A 13354-nucleotide genomic window follows, 5' to 3' on the forward strand; every position below is an offset into this window, starting at 1 on the left:
TACTTCTGACAAGACCTGCCTAGGAGAGCATTACCAGAGTGACTATTTTTCAGTGTACAGTATAGAGCTGTAGATGAGGGTTTTTTAAAAAAATGTTTTTAAAGAGAGACGCAAATACCATTTCCTCATCTGACTAATCCTCAGATTAACCCTGTGAGGTATTAGGACAGGGTTCGTTGAACTGAGAGGGAAAACAGTGATGGCCTAAGAAAGTCAGAATTTGTCTCGTGCTATCAGGGGAAGGCTTCCTGCTTCCTTCGCTCCCGTTGAGGCTAGAAGGGAAGGGCCTGGTGCTTCTGTTGGTGAAAGCAACAACCTCCCACCCAGCTGACGCACTTTACTCAGCCCTTCCAGCAAGCACAGAGTTACCAAGTTTGAACACTAAGCAAACACAGGCTTGGCAAGGCCTTTGCCAGCACATCCACCCCACCTTGTTCAAACAGGGCCGAGGACCTGGGTCCTCAGAGGCCAGACATGCCCTGCTGACGCTCCAGATGGTCTTCTGAGGGAGATGGGGCAAGTCCCAGAAATACTGGGTTGGCCACAGGACTATGTCCCTGGTGGTCCCTGCTTCAATCCCTGGGCCACCGAACCCAGTTTTATCTACATGGCCTGATAGCAGCTCTCTAGTATTTAAAGCAGGAGTCTTTTCCTAGAAGGTTCCAGGGATTAAATGTAGGATGCTTTGCTTTCACCGCTGAACCTTTCATCTTCAAGTTAGAGACGTCCAATTAAAGCAGGACTGGGGAACCGGTGGCCCTCCAAATGTTGCTGGACTACAACTCCCATCGTGCTTGACTATTGGCCACACTGGCTGGAGCTGCTGGGAGCTGGAGTCTAACAACATCTGGAGGGTCACAGGTTCCTCACCCTAAAGGTCTCTCAGGCAGAGGGTGCTTGGTGCTATCCTACCAGATACACAACCTGACAGCTGCACCGCCTGCAGCACTCCAAGGAATCCTGATTGTAAATAACAGGATCTGAGAGAGAGAGATTTGCCTGAGATCTCAGAGAACTTCTGTCCATCACAAAGCCATTCATGAGGAGCCATTGCTCTGAATTGCAGAGTAGCAGCTAATATATAGCAAGCAGCATTCGAAATTCGCCAGGCGCATTTTGCACCTGGCTATCGGCCATTTGCGACCAAGTGAAGATGCTCAGGCTCCAGGATGGTGCCTGATGTCTCCACCATCTTGAGATACATGCCTGGGAATCTCCGTTATATTTTATCTGCGCAGTCAGAATGAATTTCAGGAACCAAAACATCATATTGAAAAATATGGCTTTGCAGCTGCCTGGCCCCAAAATGGCAACTAGGCATTCCATTTGGCGACTGCAACTGTGGGTTTAAGGAGCCGCTGGACCCCTAGCTTATATAACTGAGTTTCTAACACTGATAGCAATTCAGGAAGATCCTGGCTGAAGTATAATTGTCACAGTGGCCTGTAACCATTAATGGCCACCTCACACGCTTAACCTGAAGCCATCTCAGCCCAGGCACTAACTCTGCAGTGTGGATGTCGCAGCGCAGATTACCTTTCATGTCAATCTAGTTTGCACAAGATGACCCCACAAACCCCACTGAAATAAGAGGGGCTATAAACATAGCAGTCAACTTTTCCCTTTTCTTGCAAGGAATCCTATTCGGAATAAGGGAATTTCCCTTTTAAAAAGGGAAACGTTACAGCTATGGCTATAAATGGACCACCATAATAATTGGCTTCCTGGATCACACCATTTGGTCCTGCATTTGGGCTCCAGATGTTTGTGTGCCCTCAAACAAGCAAGGCACAAAGGCCTATATCCCCTGGGCTGCTCCTGTCCTGAACATCTACTGTTTACTTATGAACCTGCAGGTGGAAATTTACACCTCAGAAACCAAATTCTGAATTATAAAATGCGAAGTTCAGATTTCAGACTTGGACACCTTCATTTTAAGAAGTTCTGCTTTGGATGCAGATGGGAGGGAACACCACAGAGAGGTTTTTGAAAAGTCAAATATCCCACCGCTCTGAGTTTCGACCCTCAGTATTCCCAGGAAACACTGCAGGCAGCTGGAGGCTCTTTCTTCCTAAGGAACGAAACCGCATGCAAGATCATCCACAACTAAATCAGGTCCCAGTTGCAGAGGTGGTCGGCCCTTTCGACATATCAGACCCATCATCCCTGACCACTGGGCTCCACTGGCTGTGGCCAACATGAGAGTTCAAGATGCTGCCCACACTCCAATTTGAGAACTTCCCGATTCAAAATCCACGCCACAAAATCCTGCTTTATGTTCCACGCGTTCAGAGGTGTGCTTTGTCCTGGGTCAATGTGCGCAGCCTTTCTGCTCAGTTAGGGTCACTCACAAGGACTCGCCTTCCCCCTAACCCTGCACTTGCCCCCCTGGGAAACATAAGGGAGACAAAGGGCGGGGGGGCAGGGGGGTTGAGGGCAAAATAACTGGTGGCACGGAAGAGGAGATGACTGAGAAGCCCCAGCAGGGGACAGGACCAGACGGGCCTTTGTCAGGAGGCCTTGGGGAGAACCTCATCCAGGAGCATCAGGGACATCCTGCATCTCCCATCTCTTCCCTCGCCCCCCCCCAGCAAAAAACCCCCTTCCATTTGTTAAGCGCTGTCTTTTGCCCACCCCCGCTGAAACCCAGGGACCCGGGCTTTGTCTCCCTTTTCCACTCCTTGTTGAAAGCACATCCCCCCCCCCTATTCTTTAGCCCAAAGCGGGGGCGGGGACCTTTCTTCGCAGGATCACTCCCCCCCCCCCTTGGAGAGACTCTGCATTGCAGTGCCCCCGAGTCAGAGCCCTAAAAGTCTCCTCCGCCTAGGAAGCAGGGTTTTTTTTGGGGGGGGGGGGAGCGGGAAGGAAGGAAAGGAGGGGAGATGGAGCCGCTTTCCGTCCGGCAGCGAGGAGGGCTGCCGGTTTCCCTGCCTCGCTCACCTCCTTACCTGCTGCTGCTGCCTCCGCCGCCGCCGCCTTCCAGAGCCATGCCGGGAGCAGGAGTCGCACTCGCAGCCCCTTCAGGAATGCCAGGCGACACGCAGGCGAAGCGGCCGGGCTCGGCCGGGCTCCGCCCTGCAGGTGGCTCCCTCCCATCCCCTACCTGGGCTGCGGAGCACAGGTGACAACTCCGCCCTCCCCCTTCCTGCCACCCGGACCGTGCCGGATTCTCGCCTCCCCCAGCCCGGCATCGCCTCGTCCAAGAGGTCTGGTCCAAAAACAGGCAGGCAAAAGTCACAGCCATGCATATAATGCATATACACACCTCCCCCAAACCAGACAGCTTTTCGTGTCTCTTTTCCCGCTTTCCCTGGAAGGGCTCCTGCGGATATTCGACAGGTGCGCCTGTGCCCGCTGTTCCTTCCCATTGTTTTAAGACACAGATGGAGAGAGGGGAAGGGAAGAAGGGTCTACTGAAAAGGTGCTAAGCATTGGGCATCCATGTGCAAAACTTACGAAACAACTCACCAACTTTTGTTATGGAAAATCACAAGCACCCCTTGCCAGACTGTTGCTTCTTGTTGTTGTTTAGTCATTTAGTCGTGTCCGACTCTTTGTGACCCCATGGACCAGAGCACGCCAGGCACTCCTGTCTTCCACTGCCTCCCGCAGTTTGGTCAGACTCATGCTGGTAGCTTCAAGAACACTGTCCAACCATCTCGTCCTCTGTCGTCCCCTTCTCCTTGTGCCCTCCATCTTTCCCAACATCAGGGTCTTTTCCAGGGAGTCTTCTCTTCTCATGAGGTGGCCAAAGTCTTGGAGCCTCAGCTTCACGATCTGTCCTTCCAGTGAGCACTCAGGGCTGATTTCCTTAAGAATGGAGAGGTTTGATTTTCTTGCAGTCCATGGGACTCTCAAGAGTCTCCTCCAGCACCATAATTCAAAAGCATCAATTGTTTGGCGATCAGCCTTCTTTATGGTCCAGCTCTCACTTCCATACATCACTACTGGGAAAACCATAGCTTTAACTATACGGACCTTTGTTGGCAAGGTGATTGTTGCTTAGGGTCTAGCAACATTTTAAGCATGTTCCAGGCACCCCGGGTATATGCATTTATCCTGGTGGTATAGCCTTTACAACAGCCCTGGAAGATAAGGTCTTTATTATCCCCCTTTCGCAGATGGCAAGACTGAGGGTGAGAAAATAGTATCCACCCGCCTATCTGGCTTCTTCTTAATCACTTTCTGATCCCAGACTGGGTTACAAAAAGAAAAAGCATATACACAAGAGTAAAATCACAGCGGTCAGCCTATGATTTGGAATATTCCACTGCCAGCAATACTACAGTCACAGTATTCAGCTCATAACTGATCAGTTCTCAGTAAAAGCCATGAGATCGACTGTTGTTGCATTGGGTTCCGAAAATGGCCAATGACAGTGCCAGCTGAATCTTAGATGCAAAGGCCTCATCACTTCCCCAACTCTGGAACCCTCCAATACCTTATTTTAAGCATTACAATGTACTAATGTTCCAACAATGGGGGGTTTTCCTGTTTTAGGGAACACTTTTGCCTACACCCAGATTGTCTTCTCCTTTTTACCACCAGTTCCATCTGTATGAAAGCATCCTGTCACTCCAAAACAGCTGCACTATGGTCATTTCCAGACAACCTGTTTACTGAGCATTTCCCTTGATGCTGTTGGGAGGTTAGATGATATTGGCTGCTTCTTGAGCATTCATTCTGATTTGTTTGCTGGTAGGTTAGTTCCCTGTCACTTTCCTTACTGCAAACGTTTAGCTTTCTTTTTTATTTTTGCAGGCGGAGTGAGGCATTGTTGCCAAGAGCGCTGAAAACAACTTTAATGGTGCATCCTGAATTTGCCAATATGTGATTGAATCCCACCCAAAAATAATGACAGAGTGGAGAAACACTCTTAGTGGCCTAAGAGTGACCCTTATTGCATTGCCACACTGCAAGAGCCCCTGGGTGATACATAGCTTGTCTGGCACTTCTAGATAAACAGCTTGCCCAACCAGGGCAGCTGTACTGTAGCAACCATTATTTCTGTTGGGGAATCTCAGACAGCCCTTTCTCACTTGGAGCATAGAAAGTTCCCAGGTGACGGGAGCAGAGAACAAAAGCATCATAGACTCACACTTCCACAGGCTCACATACTGATACGCTATGCTATTGATGAGATTTCCATTAAACAATTAGCCTTCTTACACAACCACAGCAGTTCCTATTAGGGAGACTTGAGCAAAGACAACGGGAACACAGACAGGTGGGTGGAGGTGCAAAGCTACAGATCTGATTGGTACTGAGGCTATTTGCTTTGCTAATGGTTTGTCTTATTTGCGAAAGAGAACCCTTTCTGCATTTTTCAAGAAGGTTCTAATTTTGGTTAGGTAAAAACTGGGGGGGGGGGCAGACTTTGTGTGTTTGGATTTACAGTAGTTGCTTCCTTCACCACAGATCTCCTAGAATCATAGAATAGTAGAGTGGGAAGGGACCTATAGACCCATATACAATGCAGGAATCACAGCTATAGAAACTGCAACTGTTTAGCCTTGGTTAGCGCCAAAAGAAATATCAGCCTCAAAAACTTTAATTGCTTCCTTGAGATGAATTTCAGGAATAGAAAGAATCCCTTCATTCGCTATCTGCCCTAAAGAACAGGGTAGCTTTATTATTTCCTCTTTCATTGATCTGTTTCTGCACTAAATGTGACCAAACCTGCTTTCTGGAAACGCCCAGAGTCTTGCAGAATGGCCATGTGGTATGGGGAAGTCCACAGGGCAACAGCTATTTTAAGCACCCAGTAAACTTTAAGAAGAGCAGTTCTAAGCTCTGTTAACGTTGGGCAAATGTCACTTGGCTTTCGAAGCTGTTCTGTGGAGGTACTAGGATGTAAAGGAGTTCAGTAAGCTAGCAATAGAAAGCTCAAATCACAAGTCACACACAGAAAGCTTCCATTCTTTCTTGCCCCCTAAAATAGCAGCTGCACTGACCAACAAGGGAATGATAAAATTTACAAAGAACTTGTAGCATTAAAAGTCCTTGTTAAGGAAATGCATGAGAATATGAGGTTGAGTAAAATATTCGGGTCCTGATTAGGGATCTTCTGATGCTCTGGAGATATAGGAGCTTGTGTCTGTGTGCAGTAGCTAGAATCCTAGAGAACTGAAATCTCCTCCCCTTTTGTTAAATATTCTCCAGATGTTTAGCTGCTAAAGAAGCCCCCAAATGTTCTCGAGGTATTTTATACCTGCATACCTGACAGCCAGTGGCATCTGATTTCAACATTTGATAACTCCAATTGATACTTTGCAATATTTGATAGTTGGCAGGCAATGGGTTTTAGTACTGGAGTGTACTGGTGTTTGGTTTTTTTTAAGGTAAAGGGTGGTCTAAACCACTGAGCCTCTTGGGCTTGCCGATCAGAAGGTCAGCAGTTCGAATCTGCAATATGGGGTAAGTTCCCATTTCTTTGTCTCAGCTTCTGCCAACCTAGCAGTTTGAAAGCACACCAGTTCAAGTAGAGAAATAGGTACCGCTGCAGTGGGAAGGTAAATGGCGTTTCCATGCGCTCTGGCTTCCGTCACAGTGTCCTGTTGCACTAGAAATGGTTTAGTCATACTGGCCACATGACCTGGAAAGCTGTTTGTGGACAAACAGTGGATCCCTCAGCCTGAAGCAAAATGAGCACTGTACCCCTTAGTCACCATCTAGGGGTCCTTTACCTTTTACCTTCTTTAAAAACACTCTGCTTTTAAAATAGCATATCCTCAGGAAAAATCTCCTACATTAACATCTGCACTGCAGAGGATTTGAGGGGGGTGGTATGTGCACTCAATTTGCTTGGGCCAACGCTGGTCTTTTCCACTGCCTACTGGTAAACTGAGGATTTGCATAAGAATATACCTAATAATTGCATGGTTGCACATTGCAAAGGAAGAACAATATGAGTGGCTACATTGTCTTCAGCTGTTGCTCTAAATGGGAAACCACAATAAGACTCCCAAAGAAGCCAAGGTTCCCCAGAAGAGATAATCTGAAAGCCACAGATCTAGCGTAAATATAATATTGTATAGTTTATAGGCCATAGTACTTATTAGTCCGGGACGCAGGTGGCGCTGTGGGTTAAGCCACAGAGCCTAGGACTTGTCGATCAGAAGGTCAGAGGTTCGAATCCCTGCGACGGGGTGAGCTCCCGTTGCTCGGTCCCTGCTCCTGCCAACCTAGCAGTTCGAAAGCACGTCAAAGTGCAAGTAGATAAATAGGTACCGCTCTGGCGGGAAGGTAAACGGTGTTTCCGTGCACTGCTCTGGTTCACCAGAAGTGGCTTAGTCATCCTGGCCACATGACCCAGAAGCTGTACGCCGGCTCCCTCGGCCAGTAAAGCGAGATGAGCGCCACAACCCCAGAGTCGGCCACGGCTGGACCTAATAGTCAGGGGTCCCTTTACCTTTACTTACTTATTAGTCAGTATTTATAGCTGACATGCACCTCTTCTAAATCACAAAGAAGGCAAAACACATACCTGAAATTTGCTTTAAAACTCGTGAAAAACTGAATTGTGAAATTAGAAAATTATTTGCAGATGTTCAGAGTCTGCATATTTGCTTCAGCTCCGTGGCTGCAACCCAGAATCAGCCGACTTCACCCTGAACTGAAGAGATCCTACAACTCTCAAGCAACTTCAGGAGCTCTGTGAGAAAGATGCTGCCACTAAATAGGCACATTTCAGCTGCCTTTATTCTTCCCTTCCGTTCATGCATAAAACCTTTATTGTCAACAACTAGGCCTCTGTCATTCCCAAGGTCTTCAAGCACAATCAGACGTTAAAAACAAAACAAACAGGAGTAAGGAAGCCCACACAGATCCTTGCCTAGAAATCCAGCAACATATGGTGCAAAACAGGTGGCAAGTCGTGTGCACCTCAGAGAAGTGGGTTTAATTCCAACATTTGGATTTAAGTGAGCATTACCTCAGGGGTTGGTAGCTAAATTGCTTCCAGGCTCCTGCCATGGCATTTCCACAGGTGCCAAGGGCCCAGTTGTTTGATCCTCACAGTGGCAATCTGGCCTCTCAGCTCCCAACACCAGCTGTGCCTCAAGAGGTGGTTGCTTAGCAACCAACAAAGCAAGGCCTTGCCGCTGCGACAGTATTCCAGGGGTGTGCCTCCTCCTGCCAGCCATCCCTGGGGGAGCTGTGCCAGGGGAAGGCCTGCCTCTTCTGTCAATCATCTACTTGGTTTGCCAGCAGACACCAAGATCTCTGGGAGAAGCCTGTCCCTTAGTCTCCTGCAGAGCTATTGAAGGGCTGTTGGAAACTGAGGCATCGAAGGAAAACACAGCAAAAGCCCTCCTTGTTTCAAATAAGACCTGGAGTTTTGTGCCTATACTGCAAGCACATACCATGAAGAAACCCTGATCTTGCCCTTTTACTGGGTTCCAGACCAGCTGACCTTCTGATGGAGCCCCACATTTTTTCATTGCACCCTAAAGCACTTTTGGCATGTCATAAAACTAAAGGTAAAGATAAAGGACCCCTGACGGTTAAGTCCAGTCGCAGACGACTCTGGGGTTGCGGCACTCATCTTGCTTTACTGGCTGAGGGAGCCAGTGTTTGTCCGCAGTTTTTCCGGGTCATGTGGCCAGCATGACTAAGCCACTTCTGGCACAACGGAACACCGAAACCAGAGCAACGCATGGAAATGCCGTTTACCTATTTATCTACTTGCACTGGCGTGCTTTCAAACTGCTAGGTTGGAAGGAGCTGGGACCAAGCAACGGGAGCTCACCCCCCAGTCGCTTTTCATAGGACTCAGCAAATTTTTATGATACAATAATCTTTATTGCAGAACGAAATTGAAAAATCTACATCAGACATTCAAAAACCCACAAGCCTGCTATCCCAGCTATCCCAGCCTGGTTAGCCCTTAAAAACTCTGATACCCCATAAATGAATACAATATACTCACATAAAGACTACCTTACACTGCATTTAAAACCAAAATCGCATTTGGATAGAAACTGTTTCTCATGCGGCTAGTCCTAGTCTTTATAACCCTGGTACCTTCTTCCAGAAGGCAGAAGCTGAAAGAGATCATTTCCAGGGTGCGCACTATCTCTGCAGCTTTCTTATGGCACCTGGAAGCACAGATTTGATCCAAGGTGGGAAGAGTGCACCCAATTATTCTCTCCGCAGTCTTTACAACCCTGGACAGCATTGCTTTGCCCCTGACTGTGCAGCTCCCAAACCACACACACAGACCAGAAGTTAATACACTCTCCACAGTACAATGGTAAAATGTCATCAACAGGTCCTTTGAGAGGTTATTTTTCTGGAGGATTCTCAGAAAATATAACTTCTGCTGTGCTCTCTTCATCAGGTCTTTACTGTTTTCTCCCCAGGTTAGGTAATTTTTCAACTCCATTCCTAGAAATCGAAACACCGAGACCTGTTCCTCAGGACAGCAAAGTTTCCCCTCTGCCAGGTTGCTCACCTCGCTCTTTCACCATCTCCCTATTTACAAAGCAGCCTGGAGGCTTTGATTGACAGCCCCTACTTGAAGGGGCTGTGCCCTTTTATAAAGCTCCTCCCACCTGTACTTAGCTGTGATATGCCAAAGAGGGGAACAGGTCCTGGGGACAGGCTGGAGCCTACAGCAGCTTCTTCTTGGTCACTGTGTCTTGAGGTCCAGGGAAATATTGTGGACCTCGGATTATGAACGCAAAGACTATTCTTGCCAAGACTTTGTTTTAAAGCTGATGCAAGAAGCACCAAACTGGTGGCATTTATGTGCCAATGAACTACAGACAACTCTTAAAAGGACACTTGCTTTTTAAATCCTAGCAGAAGCTTCCTCAGCAGCTATTCTACACTGTTTTAAACCGTTTTTTATAATTCAGTATTGAAATCCATTGCAAAAAAAACACCACCACCAAATTAAGATAACACAATTTGGGGGGGCAGGTGTCACAAAAACCTTTCAGCATCACAGCAAGAGTAATCAGCAATTATTTTAAGGATAAATGGGGGGGTCTTGGAGATGCAACAAAAAACATTTGGGCATTGACAAGAGCCTATGGGAGTAGTCTGATTTTTTTTAATTAAAAAAGTGGTGTGTTTTTTAGAAGCAGGGAATAGTGGGGCTGTGGGGGGGACACACAGTGGGAGACCCAAAGGACTGGTCATTCCAAAAAAACCCCCCACTAATTAAAAAAACTATTTTTTTAAAGTAGCAAATTGGAGGTGGGGTCTTGGGGACTACAAACCTCCCATCTGGGGGCAGACACATAAAATCCAGATCTTCTCCCCCCCCCCCCACCGCAATCCTGTGGCTTGACTAGTGCCACCAATTATGGCTAGAGCCCACCTGTCTTTTTGCCCCCCGTTGTAAAAAGTTAGGTGCAATGAGGCAAAAGCATATGCTCAGTGCTCCGAAAAGAGAGACATATGCAAATACACTTCTTTTCGTGAACCTGTTCTGTTTTCACACTTGGTTAGCTGCAAATTTAAGCAACTGAAAAATTCCTTCTTTCTGGCAAGTAGCAAGGCAATGACAGGGCAAATGGCAGGTAGGGGAAAAGCAGTGCTGGGAGATAACAACCAATACTGCAACCCCGTCCTTGGAAAGCACTGTGGCCTCTTGCAAACTGATATGACCCCGAGAACAGGAAGTGTAATTATTTAAGAAAAGGCGAGGCCCTCTCATGTTTACACGGCGCACACCCGTTATATGCACACATATATACATACACACACTGCTTCTGCTGGATCTCCCTTCCATCAGCGAAGCTCTAGCATCTGCCTGTATATTTGAATCATGCTGCAATCCCCTGTAGGTTAAAACTATGAAGCTGGAGTCAAATTCAGAAAACAGAATCCAGGCACTGGCAAATAATGACACCCCCGATACAGAAGAGAGCAGATGGCAGGAGGGGAGAGGAAGCTGCTGCTTCTAAGCATTAATCTCAAGTAATTAGCCAATTTAGGGAGAGGCAGCCAAAAGACAGCTGATGTGTGTGGGCACGCATGCAAACGCCTCTCCCTCTCTCACACACACATGCACACAGTCACCAAACGTGGAGCAGAAATGAGCAAGTTGGACCTGAATTGCTACTCACAGGACACCTGCCATTAATCACCATGTTGCTTGGAGGGATCAGAGCCTCCCCCCCCCCCCAACAGAATCCAGTTCCCAGCCAAGTTTCTCTGGCCACCGAGAACACCCATTTCAACGAGCCAACCGTGCACATGGCACATGGAAGAGGCCAGGAGCCTGGAGGAGCAGACAGAGGAGCATCCAGACTGACGGGAGCAAGCCCTGTGTTACTGAGCAAAGGCCCCAGCTGGTGCCAACCAGAGGGAGCATTATGTGGGCACATGGCCACCCAAGTGCTTGGGGGGAAAACGCCTCCAAAGGTCAAGGAGGCATAACATTACATAGCAGACGAGTTGGGCCCTTCTTGCTCTGGAGAGAACTAGAAATGAATACTGAAACTTCTGGACCTGCGAAAAGGTCAGCTGCAAGAACTCGGACCACAAGCGTAGCTTGGCTGTCCTGGACTTGCCTGGTTCAAGGAAGCCTGTCTCTTCCTTTAGCCTCAGTTTCCCTTGCACAGAGAAACACCAAGACCTAACAAATAAATTATTAGCTGCCCAAAACTTGGTAAAAGATGCTACTTTCTAGCCTACTTAGCCAGTATCCTTTCAAGAACTATTTTGAACATGGCAGCAGCCCTCTTCTTCTGTTCTTTTTGGGACTTCTTCTTCTTGTGTTGCCTGGAGCTCTTAACACTCAGACCCATTCCATTTGGAAATTAAAAAACAAGACACATTCACTGAAGGAGATCCATGTCCCTTTCCTGCCACTGAGTGGTTTCGAGAGCTTGTTTATTTCATATTTCATAGTGCCCACAATAGTGCTCCATCAGATACAGAGAAGAAGCAGATCTCTTCAAGGCGACACCCACCCAAAACTTGGAAGGATAAAATGTCCCATGTTTGCAGCTGGGGGCACAACTGGCAGGTCGCCCAAACAGAACTGCAATTAACTCATTAGCTAATTTCCCAAAAGGGGCCTGGTTGGTGGTCTTTGCTCTTTTCAGACTTAGCAAGTAAAGCTGGTCAATTTTTTAATATTTATTTTGCAAGCCATTTCTCCTCTAGTTCTTTCCACCCATCTCTGATAAAATACACAGCTGCAGTTTCTCTCACCAAGACCTCAGCACCTGAGAGAATGTGCTTAAATCAAATTGCTGTGTCAAGCAGCTGAACTGTTACATGTGAACACATTTTGCAAAGTAAGCAGTGTTGTGTATTGCTTGCTTATTTTGCATACAGTGGTACCTCGGGTTAAGAACTTAATTCGTTCTGGAGGTCTGTCCTTAACCTGAAACTGTTCTTAACCCGAGGTACCACTTTAGCTAATGGGGCCTCCTGCTGCCACCGCACTGCCGCGCCACGATTTCTGTTCTCATCCTGAGGTAAAGTTGTTAACCCAAGGTACTAATTCCAGGTTAGCGGAGTCTGTAACCTGAAGCGTTTGTAACCCGAAGTGTTTGTAACCCGAGATACCACTGTAACTGATTCTGCTTTTTAAGTCATTGACTGGGGAAGAGAAGCTATGCAAAGGCCCCTGTCCTGTAAACCTCAAGGTCTCAGGCACAGGATTCAGCACCCAACTTCCACTCCTGGGCAACACACTCAGTACCTTTTCAGTCCATCCTAGGAGTCAACTACTGCTGCTCTGAAGAGTGACATCAACAGTGACATCATTCTTCAGCTCCCACTTCTAAAAAAGTTTTCCATGCCACCTCGATCATCAGCTTTTTGGGTTTGCTTACTACCCAAAGATACCTCGATGCTGTCTGAATGCCTAAGCCAAGCCACAAAGCCATCTCAGGAAGCTTTCAAACGGGGTTCACAGTGGTACCTTGGTTCTCGAACCTAATGCGTTCCGGGAGTCCATTTGACTCCCAAAACCGTTCAAAAACCAAGGCTCGGCTTCCGATTGGCTGCAGGAGCTTCCTGCACTCAATCGGAAGACGCGTCGGACGTTCAGTTTCCAAAAAACGTTGACAAACCAGAACACTCATTCCAGGTTTGCGGCATTCGGGAGATTTGTTCAGGAGCCAAGCCGTTCGAGTACCAAGGTACCATTGTATTTCAGCGGAGAAAAGCAACTTTGCTTATCAAATCAGGAGAATCTGCACTCTTTGGCCCTTACCTACAGCCATGTTCATAACCACCGGATACTCGCTTTCAGGCTTGAGAACCAGAAATTCCCCTTTCTTCATGTCTTCCCTGCTTCTCCCCCCTCCCCCCGAAAAAAAATCACATTAGTTTTACTTATCCAGTACATATTTCACACTGTCAGTCATAGCCACAGAACAATATC

General features: G+C 47.4%; 1 protein-coding gene across 9 annotated transcripts in view; it reads right to left on the reverse strand.

The window, feature by feature from the left end:
* Positions 1-13311, reverse strand: part of LOC114587852 (tetratricopeptide repeat protein 39A-like) — a 36027-nt gene extending 22716 nt beyond the window's left edge. For 2 of the 9 annotated variants that reach the window (XM_077921169.1, XM_077921168.1), the window contains exon 1: positions 2949-3442. In XM_077921169.1, coding sequence (XP_077777295.1) covers positions 2949-3244 — 296 coding nt within the window. In that variant the 5' untranslated portion in view covers positions 3245-3442. Of the gene's footprint in view, positions 1-2940; positions 3447-3468; positions 3641-7933; positions 8291-13183 lie in introns of those variants that run through there. The other 7 variants (XR_013391120.1, XM_028712686.2, XM_028712685.2 and 4 more) reach the window with 7 other exon arrangements.
* Positions 13312-13354: the final 43 nt, after the last annotated feature.

Source organism: Podarcis muralis, chromosome 17 (genome assembly GCF_964188315.1).
Source record: "Podarcis muralis chromosome 17, rPodMur119.hap1.1, whole genome shotgun sequence".
Taxonomy (NCBI): domain Eukaryota; kingdom Metazoa; phylum Chordata; class Lepidosauria; order Squamata; family Lacertidae; genus Podarcis; species Podarcis muralis.